The sequence below is a fragment of the Photinus pyralis genome, unplaced genomic scaffold (assembly GCF_008802855.1).
Source record: "Photinus pyralis isolate 1611_PpyrPB1 unplaced genomic scaffold, Ppyr1.3 Ppyr1.4_LG5, whole genome shotgun sequence".
Classification (NCBI taxonomy): Eukaryota; Metazoa; Arthropoda; class Insecta; order Coleoptera; family Lampyridae; genus Photinus; species Photinus pyralis.
The window spans coordinates 6,649,826-6,666,516 of record NW_022170596.1 but is presented as its reverse complement, the minus strand read 5'-3'; the positions used below and the strand labels follow the sequence as shown (position 1 = coordinate 6,666,516).

Below are 16,691 nucleotides of genomic sequence, written 5' to 3'. Positions count from 1 at the left end.
GTAACTGAAGGTACAAGAAAGGGAAATTGCATCGACAATATACTCACAAATTTAAACGCATCTGATAATAAGTACGTCTATATGTGACCTAAATACTTATATCAGACCACTCTGGTCAGCTAATTAGCGTAGCATTAGCTTCCCAAGTAAACCTTCCGCTTAGGGAAAAATGTTATAGCATTAAACCAATTACTCAATACGGAATTTCAAAATTTCACAACTTACTCTCTGCGAAAAGAGTTGACTTTGTAGGTGGCACAAGCTCAAATAGAAAGTTTGAAGAATTTAATAATATTCTAATTAAAGCACATCATACTGCTTTTCCAATTAGACATATTAAAGTTAATTCTTCAAAAACTACCCCTTTTAGATTAATAACATGGTTTAATGATGAATTAAAATCCATGCGAGAACACCTACATTTTCTGTGTGATTTAAGCAAATCATCAAGCCATTTAAACCCAAACCTTGAGACAGCAATTAAAAAATTTAAATTACAATATAGAAAGGCAATATTAAATGCTAAAGTAAAGGCACATGATAATTATATAAATCAAAGCTCAAACCCTAATAAAGCACGATGGAATATAATTAAGCAAAAAACAAACAAGGCTAAAATAAAAATCGATAAAGATACGCCAACAGAAAATGAATTAAATAATTACTTTGCAAATATTGCTGATCGAATACAATACTTGCTACAACCTGCAAAACCTCAAAAGATTTATTAAACAAAACAAATACTTCAAAAAACATATTTTCCTTTAAATAGGTATCACAAACTCATATTTTTTTTTTTTTTTTTTTTTTTTTTTAAGGCGTCGACTACTTGGTCATTAGCCTATTGTAAATACTGTATAAATCATAACATGTCGAATATATTTGCAGACCCAAACTCATATTAGAGACGCTATTATGAGTTTATCGAATAGCTCATCGGTAGATATATACGGACTAAACTCAAAGATTCTAAAAGCAGTAGTAAATATCGTTATTACTCCACTAATCGTTTTTGGTGGATTAAACCTACTTTTCATTGGAAATATTTTCTTTTTCCATCTTTTTTCAACAAACACCATTCATATCTCGCAAAATATTGATCCTATCCTATACCTAAGTATGGGTATGGTCTCAATCGCTTCAGCGTAAACAATTACGCGAATAATGACTCTTCACTCGCCTGGTTTGTAAAATATGCACTTTTTATTGAATGCACTGTATAGTGTAAAAATTCATAAAAATTGTTAACCGCAAAACTATACATCAAAATTTGATTATTATAATTGTCATTTAATTTATGATATTAAATTTGCCAAAAAAGGTCAAGAGTAGTCAGAGAGTGTATCTCAACAAATTTCAAAATTATAAACAAAATAAAGTGACACCTTGCACCTATACTGTAAATAATTGCAGTAAGAGATGGTACGCGTACCATTTTATGATTTCGCTCTTTTAATTCTGGCAATTAAATAATCAAATGAAATATGCCACTTGCAATGCAATATTGTGCCGTTTAACATTTTAGGAGTTGTCTTCGCAGGCTTTAGGGATCAAAGGATCAGTGAGTGAGCTTTGTCGTACAAGAGGTGTCCCTAGAACATGGAGTGTTATTTCATAAGTCAATAGAGTCGTTAAGCTTCATGCCACCCCACATTTGTTGCCATGCGCGCAAAAGAAAACAATTTTACAATATCTTGTATCACCGATTAACTACTATTGTAGTTAATCTGTGCTTGTATACCTAAAGCGCAAAATAACACTCAAGTTCACGTTTGACGCTAACGTTTTTTGTGTTTTGTGGTCAATTTACTCCCACTATTTCTTCTTAATTAATTAATCGTTAATGGACATGTGTATCGAATAAGGTCACCTTTTATTTTTAGTGATGTGACAAATTAATACATTTTGAGCGAAATTGCTAAGAAACAATAATTTAAAGCGGTTTGTTTGACATTGCTGTTCCGGTCCAGGGCACTTACCTTTACTGCGATTAAGGTTGTCTACTAGCATCATTCATACCGAACTGCGTATGCACTCACAGTCCTTAAAATTACACTTGACTTTACTTTTTTCCTGCTCGAACTCGTCAATACCTTTTCAGTTCCTCTTGTGCCAAGGTTTTCCCAAAGTCATTAGCATGGCCTTTGGCGTAGCAAAAGTAATGATCTGTATATTAAACATCTCAAACTAAACCGAAGAGGAAACACATAAATTTCATTTAATGGAGTTTCTAATTCTAGAGGTTGACTGAATTTTTTTTTACCATCCGCACGTTGATAAGGGAGGTATTGCATTGGGGTAAAAAATGATCCCCCAATTTTTTAACGGAAATACACGTTTTGAAGCACCAGGATTCCGAAGCAAACAAAATGTCGATGATGTCGGTATGTCGGTCCGTTTGTACTCTTATTTCCGGTTAAACGGATGGAACCAAATTTTTTACACATATTCTTAGATACAGAAGGACAGAATCGGTTATTAAAGTGGCATTAATAATCTTTGCTTTGGCAGATTGAGATCTTGGACGTTATACTGAAAAGCAATTCGTTTTTTAGTTCCTTTCTTAATACACCCCAAATTTTCTCTTCATCGTAACCTTTAGAGCACCTCCCACCAAATTTTAGGATTTTAATCAAATCTCCAATAACACGTGTCTTTAATACGTTTTTCGTGACAATTCTTTCAAAATTAGTTCGATCTGTTTATATAGGAAGTCGTCTTAGATCGAAGCCACATATGAAAGCAGCTTCTTCGTAAAGTTGGAATTACCGGGTTCTTCTTTTATCTGTAAAGAAGAAACAATTACTTACAGGCCAAGATGCTCAAATACAAACATAAAATTAAATACAGAACATCGGCTAGCGCAATATGAAAGCCAAGCCATTCGTAGTTTGTTAATTTCCCTATTTCACATACCTACCTAGACGTGTAGAACGCTAAATTGGCCCTAATAAAACTTCATTTGGCTGTTAATTTAGGGATCGGCATCATGCTTGGACCAAGAAAGTAAAAAGTGAGTGTAGAGATGACTTGTACAGTTTACCAAAATCGGAGAAGTAAGTGCGCAAAAACCAGCGACAATGTAGTAGAGAATTTTGTTTCTTAATAACCGGAAAATTTAAGCAGTAATCGAAACTACACGTTTTTTAAGCGAGTATTATTTAATTTAATTACTTTTTGGAAACGCACATTAAGCCAGTCAGATTAGCTCCACTTAAATACGGTTTTCCTGGTGAACTTCCGTAAATTAAAGTAAAAGCCTAACTTTCCACCGTGAAGCAATGTCAAAGTCATAGAATAAATAGGTAATACTTTGTTGGGCGGATTGAGCTATCCCACAATCGTCCAAGGTAAATGCATTAGATCTTCAAGATATGCTCATTAATTACCGGCATTAGAATAAACACCAAGACTTTTAATTTCATATTACAATTATCTAATTGCTCGGTGGCAATTAAGGTTATAGTCCTTTTTTGTAATTGCAATTGGAAATAGGACATAATTACCATACGGTGAGTTTTCATTCAATGTTTCTGTATATATAAGTTTCATTGGTTGGATTTATGGTTGAAAGTTCGTAGATTGCTGAAGGACGTTTAAAAAATCTTACCTACTATATAAATAAGCTTGTCTTTTTTATCGGCTACTCCACAACAAGTCAATTAAGTGGTACATTACTTTTATTGTCCAAATTGATCGGTAGAAGTGAACATGTACTTCGAATTTGGTTTGGTGTCCCTTTTGGTGGTTGTGAGCGCTCGTGCCCAAATACGTAAGGGGTGTTAAATATAGGGTGGCTTTACTATTGTGTGCGTTTTAGCGGATTATATTCACGTTTGTAAGAGAAGCGATCCGCAAGTTGCCGATTGCATTAAGGAATCTGTTGAATTTTTAAGACCGCGTTTAAGGAAAGGCATTGCAGAATTAGACGTGCCTGGTTTGGAACCTCTGAAAGTGGAAGACGTAGATCTCGGAAGAGGATCGCCTACGTTTAAGGCATTACTGAAAAACATTGACGTTTACGGAGCTTCCGATTTTCAGCTTGTCAAACTAAAGTAAGTACCTATAGCCTTATAATTCTTATATAGACAAATCGCCGCTGGCTGTTGTTAATTTTCTCGGAAAAACTCTAAAAAACAAATGACGCTTGTTATTTCAAATTATAAATCCATTACACGTAGGTAAGTTGATCTACGAGTATATTAGTAACTAATTAATAGGTTGTTATCTGTTATATAATGTGATCGAGTTTTTTATGTCGATTAATTATTTAAAAAACTTCGCTGTGCCCTTGAACTAAATGAGCTTTTGTTTCAGAACAAATATTCCCAATTTAACGTTCCGTATTCAAGTAATAATACCTTTGTTAAGATTGACTGGCGACTTCGATATAAACGCCCGAATTTTAGTAGTACCATTCAAAGGGCAAGGCAAATTTTATGCAAATGCGAGTACGTTCTGCTTTTAATTGTTTGCACTTCTTAACGCTTTATTTTAGCTAACTGTCTTGGAACCGCTGTACTAAAGGCCGAGTCTAAACAAGCAAATGGTGAAAATACCTTCCAATTTACAAGTTTGGAGGTCCAACTGCAAATCGGGGACTACAACATCCTTTTAGAGACTCCTACTCCAAACGATGTCACATTAAGTATGCATGTACATTGACCATCATACTTTATTAATTTTATAATTTTAGTCAAAGCAGCGAATGACATTCTTAATCAGAACAGGAAAGATTTCCTTGGGATTGTAACGCCATTAATCGAACGACGAGTTTCATCTATACTTCTGTCCATCGCTAACAAAATTACGAAAAAATTTAAATACGACGAAGTGTTTCCCGCATAGTAATTTCATGCTAAGCGGTAAATTTGCTGGGGGCAGTAGTAGAACTTTGGGTAAATTTAGAAAAATTCTATTTCATCTCATCCTGTCATTATTTTTTATTTTTTTTTTTAATAAATAATCAAAATTTGATTGAGCTTATTGTCAAAATTCATGGGCGTAGTTTATTCTTCATAGATGGTGTAAAAAATTTGTTTGTACAGCTTTAACAACAAAAGACACAACTACTTTTTGTACCCTATGCATAAATGCATAATAGCGAGGAACAACTTTTTTGTTATAATTTTCCTGCCCGATAAGTAAAATTACCACGATTAGTTTCTATTTTAACAACTTGATTCGCGGTCTTAAAAAAATGGTTACTTGCTCTATAGTCAAATTCATTTTCAAATCCGCCTGGAACTAAGAAGGATGACTTTGCGCATAAACAATCAATTTCTGATGACGTGTGATCGCTTTTGTAAGTAAACATCTTCAGTTAAAATTTCAGAAAAGAAATGGTCAATTCAAAAAGTAATGTACTGTGCATTCGCAATCCACTTTTAGAGGAATTTTTCGAAAGAATAAAAATTCTCCTTACGTGATTATTTTGTCCGTCTGTCCGTCTGCCTGTTCCTCATCTAACGCGAGAACGAAAAGAGATAGCGATGTCAAATCTTCGCCAATCGATTTCTACGAGTTCAAGGATCAGTGCTATTGAAGATGAGCCGGATATCAAAAGTCTGGTTTCCGAATACGAGCTGAGCGAAAAATTCCCCGACTGAAATTGCGATTCTTCGTAATTAATTAATGAAGAAAATCACCAAAATCTTTTGTTTGGAATCGCTTATCATTCATAAAAAGTATATAAATCTGTTCATGGAATATACTATGTCTCAAGTGTTTTAGATTTTCTCCTTCTTTACTTAGGGTTTTGACAGCCAGCAAAAACACTTTTTTATTATACCTGAATCACAATCTCCGTTTTAAACACTCAAATGCGTGCGAAAAAGGGCCTTTAAAACACACGTGCTTTAAAGTTGCTAAGTAACGATACTTCAAGTATGACTTTTGAAACTGTGGTTTCTTACCTAAAATAATAGGTAATCAATTCTAATTACAAATGAGTCCTGTCACGGTCGCCAAATATGTGGTTTCTTACCTAAAATAATAGGTAATCAATTCTAATTACAAATGAGTCCTGTCACGGATTAAGTTCAAATCGTTTTTTATTTTCCTTTTTCCTGTCAAAAATCACAATTTTATTATCTGACGTTTTTACAAAACAAAACTCATCGCACTTTAACAACAATCAACTCATCCTTTTTTTAAACATGCACAACACACTTTCCAACATACTCCCACCCAAGAAATCTTATTTTCTTGATCAAAGGTAACGACTTGGTCTACGTATAACCCGTCCTCTTCGATCAATAACATCTGTATTTTCCGATGCATAATCTTCTTGACTGTCATCCTTCAAGTCCACCATGTCAATAGGTGGAACGGTAGTTTCCACTTCAGCATTTTCCTTCAGTTTACCAATAGAACTACGAATCTCTAGTGGGTAGAGCCGCTGAATCGGACGACATATCTTTCCCTTCTCTGTGCGTAGCCGAACCATTCGTTCAACTCCATCTATACCAGGAACCATTTCTTCTACCACCGCAAGGGGAAAATCCAAAGGTCTGGTATTGTCGTCTCCAATTAGAACTATATCGCCAATCATCAAGGAGCGGGAGTCACTCTTATGACGAGGAGCTCGAAGAAAACCTAAATATTCATTTCGAAAACGTTTTCTCAGGTCTCTCCGGAGCATTGCAAGGTATAATGCTCGTCTGGTTAAATCATCTCTTTCACTTCGAACTTCAGGCATACCATCTTCTATAAGATCTCTTAAAAACATAGCTGGGGTCAACGGGGCTACTTCACCACCTTCATCTAAGTAAGTTAAAGGACGATTATTCATAATGCTTTCACATTCACACAAGATTGTGTAAAGTTCTTGGTAATGTAAGGTGGCTTGTCCTAATACACGCCTCATAATATTTTTAAGAAGTCCTACTAAACGCTCCCACCAACCTCCCCACCAAGGGGCACTGGGCACATTGAATTTCCAATCAATTCGTTCACTTGTAGCAAATTTGTTTACCTTTTCCCAGTTAATTAATTCAAGTAGATTAGCTGCGCCAACAAAATTCGTTCCTCTATCGCTATAAATTTTCTTAGGTCTCCCTCTTCGTGCAACAAAACATCTTAATGCTTGTAGAAAACAATCCGTGGATAATGATAGGCATAATTCGAGATGAACAGCTCTGTATACAGCACAGGTAAATAAACATACCCAGGCCTTTTCTCCAGTTTTCAGTAAAAACGGTCCACAGAAGTCGACACCGCTAACTTCGAAACAGGCCGCATCTTTAATCCTGTTCACAGGTAATGGGGGTGTGGGTCGTTCTAAATTCTTAGTACTAAACCTTCGGCAAATGACGCACGAATTTACTACCTTCCGAACGATACGTCGTCCACTTATCACCCAAATCCTTTCTCTTATATTATTCAAGAGCAATTGCACTCCTTGATGTCCCATTCTTTCATGATGCTCACGAATGTATCGATAGACTAATTCGTTGCTTCCAGGCAATACAATCGGGCACAGGAATAATTCATTATCATCTCGATTAACAATACGGGTTCGCAATCTTACCAATCCTTTGGAATCTCTAAATGTTTCTAAGTTATTTCCATCGGTTCTTAAATCCGTTTGTATAAGCTTAAATATGTGTTCCTCTGCCATTCCTATTTCTTCTACAGTGAGATCTGGCTCGAGATGCTCACCTATTCGAAATTTTCTAAAAAATCTACGTATCCAAGCTAGAACTCGAACTGCTTTTTGAAACGAAGAGTAGCGTATTAAGAAATGGTCTTTCCAATTCAATTTTTCAGTGCAAACATGTACATTTTCAATCTTTCTCATTTCAAGACCAATTTCTATTTCATCTAAAGCTTCTGTTTCATACGGCCATTCTTCTAAATTTCGTATCCATGATGGTCCCTCCCACCATTTACATTCTATAAATTTCTTAATACTACATCCACGCGATGGTAAATCTGCCGGGTTATTAGCCCCAGGTACGTGCCTTATAGTTACATGGGGTGCCAAATTTCTGCGAATTTCTGTGACTCGGTTCTTTACAAAAATTGACCACGCTTCATTTCGCTTTATCCATTGTATGACTGTAGTTGAATCGGACCACAGGAATACAGGTTTGTCCTTCCAAGACATTGAATCTAAGACTGATTTTAACAATCTTACACCGATTAAAACGGCCATCAGTTCCAATCTTGGAATTGTTACATTTTTCGGAGCTACCCTAGCTTTGCTGGTAACAAAACGAACATCAATTTTCCTATCATCATCTTCGATTACTACAAGTATAACGCAGGCATAAGCAGCCTTACTGGCATCACAAAAGACATGAACACCTTTAATCGTTTCTACATTACCTAGTAATCGTGGAATTTTAACCTTCTTCAACAAATGAATATCTTTACACCAATCTGCAACTTCTTTTCGATCTTCTTCATTGATTGGGGTATCCCAATCTATTTTATTCTTCCAAATCTTCTGCATAAAAATTCTAGGAACTATTGACACAGGCGATACTATGCCAATAGGATCAAATAGCTTGTGAATCAAACTTAAAATACGACGCTTGGTGTCCCGCTTCTGCAACTTTTCTTCTTCCCACCAATCAATGTTTAATCCTAATTCGTCGGTGTCCGTAGACCAGAGGATTCCTAAAACTGTCACGTCATGTGTATCGCAACCGCTAAATTTCCATTTTCTCAAAATCATCGAAGCAGACTCCATAACATTTTTAGCTTGAATTAAAAATTCATCTAACTCTTCCTTAGAATTCACACTGCAGACTAGATCGTCCATGTAAAACGAATTACTCATCTTTTCAATTACCCAAGGAAATTTGAAATTGCTGTCTTTCAATTTATTCAAATGAGTCTTGATTACTGCACATAACAAAAATGGACTCGGTTTTAGGCCGAATACAACTCTGGTATGTCTTAATGAAATGATCTCTCCTTCCTCGTTCCACCAAAGTATTTTCAAAAAATCGCGATCCTTTTCCTCCACGTTAATTCTAAGAAAAGCCTTTTCAATATCGGCACAACAACCGATTAAATTTTCTCTAAATCTTAAGAGAATTATTGGCAATAATTCAATAAAATTTATGCATTCAGAGAGGGTATCATTCAACGAAGGCAAAAACCCGCTTTTCGCGGATGCATCGAAAACAGGTCTCACTCGGGTTGTGTTACTTTGTTCACGTACGACAACTCGGTGCGGAAGATAGTGTCCTTTATCGTTATCTTCAGCTTCCTCTAAAATACCAGTCAGTATCCAATCTTTCAAAACTGCATCGTATTCGGTATATAATTCAGGAGTCATCCTACTGGATACACTTCTTAATCGCCTTTCAGCTAGAGCTCTATTGGGCGGAGGACGAACTTCATTTTTCCAAGGTAACGAAACAGTATAGCGTTTATTTTCGTACTTGAAATTCTCATAAAAATTTCTCATGATCTCTTCTTTTTTATCACATTGTATTGCATCATCTTTAATACCAAGAAGTTCCAATTCCCAGAATTTAGTTTCAAGGTCGTGTATTTCTTCTATGTGATTTATCGCAACACACGTTGAGAAGGTTCTAAGTGCAGAGGGTGTTCCTAACACAGTCCAACCAAATAAAGTTTCAAATGCCGTGAGATTTTTATCTAAAACTCGTCAGTTTCCGGTCAGTAGAGAACCGAAATAATCAGCTCCTATCAACATTTCTATTGGACCGCTACTAGCTCTAATTTCTGTTTCTTTTCCTTCAATTTTAACATTAACCTGCGTGGTATAGTTGGTTATTCGATCTGTTCCTAATACTTCCATTTCTAAAATAGTGTCTCTTGATTGAGCTGTAATTCTATAGCAATTCAGTCCTTGTTCTTTTGATGTTACTCCACTGAAGAGGGCAAATGCTACTTTTTCAGTTCCAATAATAGGCAATTGCAATTTTGTCGCGACTCTACTAATTATATATGATCTCTGAGATCCCGAATCTACAAGGGCTTGTACTTTGCGGACTTGTCCCCATCTTCCTCTAATTGGAACTAAAATTGTTGGCAAAATCGTAGCAACTGACATAACTACCGAGTTTGAAGATGTTTCCTTATTTTCGAATTTTTCAGGATTCGGTTGTACTTCACTCTTATTTTCTTCTTGTGGAACTCCTCTTCCAGTCGAATAGAAACGGTTTACAGGACACATAGGTAAAACATGTCTCTTCTGACAAACAGGGCAGTTTTCATTCATTTTACAATCTTTGAGGGTATGTCCTTTTTCGGTACATATAAAGCATGCTCCCTTCTTCAATAAAATAGCCTTCTTATCGTCTATTTTCATCCTAAGCGCCTTCCTGCAGTTTTTTCCTTTATGTCCGGGTATTTCACAAAAAATACAAATATTTTCAAAGGTTCTTTCTTTAGTATGTAGTACTTGAGCTGTACGCGTTCGTGTCGGAAAAGGGTCAAAACATCTAGAAGCTAATTTTACCCTCTGCTCTGTATCAATTTCTTTTTTCAGGAATTGCAGTAAAAATGTTAGTCGATCTTTAGATGATTGCTTCTCAACAGGTAATGCGCGTCGAAATGCTTTGAGCGTTTCCTCAGGAAGAGTAGATTCAACTAATGGGGTAATTATAGGAGCACAATCTTTCATATTAATTTGCAAACTTTCTAGAGAACGTAATGCTGTCTCAACCTTATCATGAATTTGAAGAATATCCTGTCTAGATTTCGACTGTCGTATGCAAAGCTGCAATAAATCTCTCGTATACAATTCGCCTAATAAATCTTGGTTTCCGTAACGTTCTTTTAGGGAATTCAAAGCCTTAGGATAATTTTCAGACGTTGGCGGGAATCCTAAAACTAATTCTTTCGCAGGTCCTGCCAGAGCCTGCACCAGATATTGAAATTTCTCTGCGTCGTCCAAAGAAGCTTTGTCGATCTTTTCAAAGTGAGCCCACCAGCCGAGCCACTCCTCTAATTCTCCATTAAAAACTCGTAAATCTAGCTTAGGTAACTTAATTCTACCTACTTCCGGTCTATTCGATACAGTAACACCAGCGGATGTAATTTCACAACTCGTATTCAATAAAGTGCAGCGGTATATTTCTTCTTGGTAGTGCTGCGCGCCTTCGGCTTCTGATATTAGGACTTCTTCCGAATCATTCGACTCGGCAAGAATATTCATCATTTCTTCATCCATTTTCGCTAATTCTTCACCTTTCATTTTCAACCAATGAATCTTTGTCTCAAACGTCGTCTGATCTCTGGTATCTAGCGCCAATTCAATTTCCTTAATAGTCTTTGTAATCATTGCTCGCATTGGAGCGCGCTTCCTGCTAAGGGATGCTTGGTTCATCTTTCCTTCGTTTTCTTGAGATTGCAAGATCTATAGACACGGTCGCCAAATATGTGGTTTCTTACCTAAAATAATAGGTAATCAATTCTAATTACAAAATGAGTCCTGTCACGGATTAAGTTCAAATCGTTTTTTATTTTTCTTTTTCCTGTCAAAAATCACAATTTTATTATCTGACGTTTTTACAAAACAAAAAAAACTCATCGCACTTTAACAACAATCAACTCATCCTTTTTTAAACATGCACAACACACTTTCCAACAGAAACTGTCATCTGGATGAAATAAAAAATCCTCTTAGGTCGCTTTCTGTAAATGCAGAACATTTCTTTGGCTTTTGTACCTATCCTTTGGTTGAAGCTTTCACAAACGCGCGTAATTTAGGGCATGCTTCCAAATTTGTTCCACTTTTTAATCGCAGCATTGCTTTAAAGTTTTGAATGAATGCACCAAAATATAGAAGATTTAAATACCTTTGACATTTCCTTCATATATGACAGCATTATGGATGCATTTAAAACTGTATTCGTAGGTAACTTCCTATTCATCCATGGCAAGAACTTTTCATATTCTTTATAATAGGCTTTACTGGAGTTGGATTTTACACCTATACCAACGTTTGTTTAGATTTTACAACAATCGATTGAATGGACGGTGTATTATCTTTTTCAACGGAAATCGTTTAATTGTCAAAGACGATGATTTTTATAAGCAAACGTCAAGTGACATTTCCATGGCAATCGTGAAATTACGAACACCAAGCCCACTTAATTAGACATGTATTCGAGTATAACGTCAATATGACTTCATTGTATTTCCTATTTTTAAATTATACTGCAGGTATAATAAAAAATACTATAAGATACACGTGTATAATTGATCTTTAAAGCACTTGCAACGTTAAAGGCACTCCGCTTTGCGTCGTGCCCTTAAACTCGTTGCGCGTGCTTTAAAGACTTGATTATACACTTGTATCTTAATATACTATTTAATCGTCTTTAAACTTTTTACCGGTTACCGTTTAATCCAGAATCTGTATATTGAAAATAACTCAGCCAACCTGTCAATTCCTTTATACAGCAAAGTTCCGCTTTGGATAAATACGTCACTTTATATGTGATGAAGTTTTCCATTTTCTGGTTCTGCTAAGATTTGAATTTTTGAATATTAAAAAGAACCACAACTGTGTTTTTTACTTTGTTTTTTAAAAACACAGTCGTGGTTCTTTTTAATATTCAAAAGTTCACGTCACTTTATATTAGTTTTACTCGTAATGGCAACTCACAAAGAATTTAAAAGCAAAACACAGGAATTGGCGCTGCAGTTTTCCCTTGTAATTTGGGAGTTAACTTGAACTTTCGCATTAAAACATTGAATCTTCTGTATACTTCAATTATACGGATTCGTCGTAAAACTTTCAGTTGAAAATACATGTTACGCGACTTACATGGGTTCGCCTTGAAGGTTCAGCGAAGAATCTCTCCCTTGCACCCAATTTTTTCCGGTGTAGTCGTCCAAAAACCGAAACGGACCCAGCGCATACCAAGCTTTGGTCACGTTTTTTATACATGTCAGGGTATAGCAAAAAGTCCGTCCATCATGCTCCGTTTAATTTTCTTTCTTAGGTAGAACATTTTATTAAAATTTCAGAAAAATCCTCACATAGGCCATAAATAATGGCACACTTCCTTAGTTACTTATTAAAGATACGGTTGTAGTAAAGTAACAACCTTAACCATGATTTTAACATAAGAAAAAATATATAGATAGTTTTCCTACCTCCTGAAATATTACCTAACAATTTCAACTAGATCCCAATGGTATATAGGGTGACTTAAAGCAGCGATCTAAAAATAAACGTGCTTCGGGTGAGCAGAAAGACACAACGAACACGACGGACGGAAACTTAAATGCTCAAATAAATCCAACGTAACCGATGTCTCTATTAAAAATCCGTCCACAGGTAAGAAAGTTACAACTGCGCATATACAACCTATTCTTTGACACGTCATTTCAATTTGATTGTACAAAAAGCACAGAATTTATAAGCATAATAAACGGCAAAACTGTAAAATTATAGTACATACATGAAAAAATTGGTTTTTGTTAACTTTTTTTGGTAATAAACGCAGAAAAAAGTCCTTCCTTGGTGAAAACCTCAGCACCATAACGAACCCAATAGCGAAAAAAGTAGAGCACCGGCTCTTAACATCTAATAGGGACACAGCCGTAGGGTTGGACAGACGGACGTACAAAGTGGTCACGTCACATTAGTGCTTTCTTTTAAAAAACCGTTAACCGGTTTCTTTAAGGCTCGACTACTATGTATTTGCCTTTTTCAATCATCCCATTATAAGATATTACATTCTTTTTATTAGTCCTGTTATTTTTAGATATTTCATTAATACTTCCGCGTTTTTCATCAAGAAAAATTTCTTCAGTTTCTGGTATACCCATGGGATAATGGCTGGTTTTATTTCCTTTAGGTGAGTATCTTACATTATGCCATTCTATCTGCCATGAGTCTTTACACCCTCTCAAGCCGTCTGGTCTTACGGGCGTGTCATTAAGGTAAGTAATGTATCTCGACGCTTCCTACGCTGCTTTATATTTTGTTGTTAACGTTGAATTTGGCTTCCAAGCTCATATAACTTTCCATATCGCTTTTAACAAAAGGGTTTTATTGAACCAAAGATGTGTCACTGTCACTTGTCGTACAGTTACCTGCTTTTAGGTACTCCAAGCTTTTTTTTGCAACTTGCCTTTAATCTGTTAACTGTTTTTATATCATGTTTTGTGTATGTAATTTATATTGATATGTCGTATGGGCGTTTTTGAATGGTATTGGCATCCAAATTCAGTTTTAATTTTATAAATACAAGCGAGGCATTTTCAAAAGGCTACTCATTCGTGATCGTTAAGTTAAAATATCCATTACCAAAGAGCCATGTCCATGTTATTACAAGAAGTTCATTTCATTTAAGTCAATCAACGAAAAATTGAAAAGGAAAGGAACAGTCGGAGGCATGATTTTTTATGCATTTGTGAAAAAAAAAGAAGATCTCTAAGTATGGTCCTCAGGTAAATGTTTAACCTACCCTTATTTGCGCTTACCGGATCCATTTTAGAACACCTTATACAAAAATTTGCTGTGGCTAGCACAGATTCCACCCGCACACCTTCGCATGCGCGTTCTGCAGAAAAGCTTTTCGGCTCTTCCTTTTATGTCTAAGCTAAGAATATGTGGACCAAACTTGGTTCAATTCAGCCGTTTAGCCGGAAATGAGGATAAGTACATGTGATGGACACGAGATTTACCTACATTTGGTAATTTAGTATTAAGAAATTAATTACTCGTTTAATTTGCTAATTTTGGAAGTTGTCATTCAGCATTTGTGCACTTTTATATCCAAAGCCCAATGCACGTTTTTAATCGAGAGTAGTCGATATTGGTAATTAGCAGTCTTTAGTATTAGTAATAAATTACAGTCCGATGTAAGGAGTTGAATAAATAATATCATAGCATGAAGACTAATTCTTAATGATGAGAACAAGTTTATTACATACAGACGGACCGACAGACAGAAAGACAGACAGGCCGACATCGTCAAAATTTTGTTTGATTCGGATTCCTGGTGTTTCAAAACGTGTATTTCCGTCAAAAAAGTGTGGGATCATTTTTTACCCCAATGCGATATCTCCCTTACTAACGTGCGGGCGATCAAAATCATAATTTTTATTGCTGAAGAGGTAAATTGTACCGTAAGATGTTACGCATAATTGTAACATACCAGAGTAATTGACTAATCTAATAACAAATTAAAGCATAGTATCGTGTTTATTAAAAAGTTTAACAAAGTTTGACACCTCTTCACTAATATTTAAAATACAAGTGAACGTTCTTAACAGATATACGTATAATATATATAAGATTAATCAAGTGCCATATTTTCACAGAAATATTCTGCGTAATCAAGTATAATTCAAGTCACGGAGTTTTCTCTAACTATAAGCGCTAGAAGCCTCGCAAGCGGGATCAGCGGACTTTGTGGTGTTTTTGATCATCAACTTTGATTCTTCATACAACTTTTAATAATTAACCATAAGACCTAAATTAAGCATTACGTAAGCTTGCTCAATACAATGGTGAATTCGCAATAGTAGTTGACGTACCAAGTAACGTTATTATGGGTTTTACATTACGAGGGAATATGTTTGAAGAACGAGGGGCGAACATTTTCATGAAAATGTGCGAAATTAATTCATACATTAAAGAAAAGGCTGATTCAGCTCGCTGCAAATAAGAATAAGAATTTTTTATTTTTGCTCAAGTACAGCAGCAGAGTAGTTGAATTAACATCAAATAAAATTAACAGTAGTGATCAATCTAATTGACAAACTAACTAATAATTTAATCTTAATTTAATTAATACTCTTAATAGTCTGTGGATAGATATAAAAAGGATTTTGATTTATTTAAATGCCGCTAAATATTAGTTTTAGTCAAATTATCTTAAATGTCATGTTGGCATACGTTTCTGAACCGGTAAGTCATTCTCTGTTATTTATTCATATAAGTGAAAGTTTTTTGTTAGTCGGAGAAATTTGAGTCCTCCTCTGTATGGACGAAAATCTCCAGACGCTGAAAAAAATGTTGATCACACATGAAACTGTGGAGGTTTCTTCCCATGAAATAGTTAAATCGTTTATGAAGACCAATCAGCATATTCTCCAAAACAAGATTGATTAGTGGCACTAATACTAACACCACCGATGTTCCTTGGACAGTCTTTCTCGGGCACCGTTTCTTCGGGAAGAATAAAATTTGAAAACGTACAAAATTGTACAATTAATGGACAGTCAGTAACAAGTCTAAAACCGAAGAAAATACACAGTTATTTAGAAGTTAATGTGTTCCATGAATTATATTCTAGACACTTCAATAGATAAGGAATGGTTGTTAAGAAATTTCAACACTAGTGTTGTTAAATGTGCCATAACATAACCCGTCACTAAGGAGTTATTGTTACTATAATGATTTAGGATAAAATAAAAAGCCTGTAACCTACATAGACGGCACAAATCTCTACGGTTACATAATCTTTATCCTGTAACCACGTTCCGCCATCTCAACGAAAATCTAAAGTCACTAGCGATTGAAACGACGTTACCAAACTGCACGTTCTTGAGGATTATTAGTACTGTACTCATATTTTTTACTGTGTTGCAACGTTTTTTTTTAAATAATTCAAAATGTTTAGTTATAAAACAGCATTAATTTGGTAAAACAAGAGTCGGATGCACTGTTTAAATTTAAAATTTTCTAAAGACTCTTTACAGAAGGAGATCAAGTATACATATTAAATCTTTACAGTGAA

At 35.3% G+C, this 16,691-nt stretch overlaps 3 protein-coding genes across 3 annotated transcripts; 1 reads left to right on the top strand and 2 right to left on the bottom strand.

Moving 5' to 3' along the window:
* The first annotated feature begins 3,624 nt into the window (after positions 1-3,624).
* Positions 3,625-5,729, top strand: LOC116171415. The gene is made up of 5 exons (XM_031488248.1): positions 3,625-3,772; positions 3,821-4,055; positions 4,318-4,451; positions 4,499-4,648; positions 4,697-5,729. Exons 1-5 carry the CDS (start codon positions 3,712-3,714, stop codon positions 4,846-4,848), a joined length of 732 nt encoding a protein of 243 aa, XP_031344108.1. The 5' UTR covers positions 3,625-3,711; the 3' UTR covers positions 4,849-5,729.
* A 482-nt stretch (positions 5,730-6,211) lies between these two features.
* LOC116172856 lies at positions 6,212-9,292 on the bottom strand. The gene is made up of 2 exons (XM_031490154.1): positions 7,169-9,292; positions 6,212-6,355 (listed from the first exon to the last, which is right to left on the bottom strand). Exons 1-2 carry the CDS (start codon positions 9,290-9,292, stop codon positions 6,212-6,214), a joined length of 2,268 nt encoding a protein of 755 aa, XP_031346014.1.
* A 336-nt stretch (positions 9,293-9,628) lies between these two features.
* LOC116172854 lies at positions 9,629-11,314 on the bottom strand. The gene is made up of 2 exons (XM_031490152.1): positions 10,445-11,314; positions 9,629-9,736 (listed from the first exon to the last, which is right to left on the bottom strand). Exons 1-2 carry the CDS (start codon positions 11,312-11,314, stop codon positions 9,629-9,631), a joined length of 978 nt encoding a protein of 325 aa, XP_031346012.1.
* Between the last annotated feature and the right edge of the window lie 5,377 nt (positions 11,315-16,691).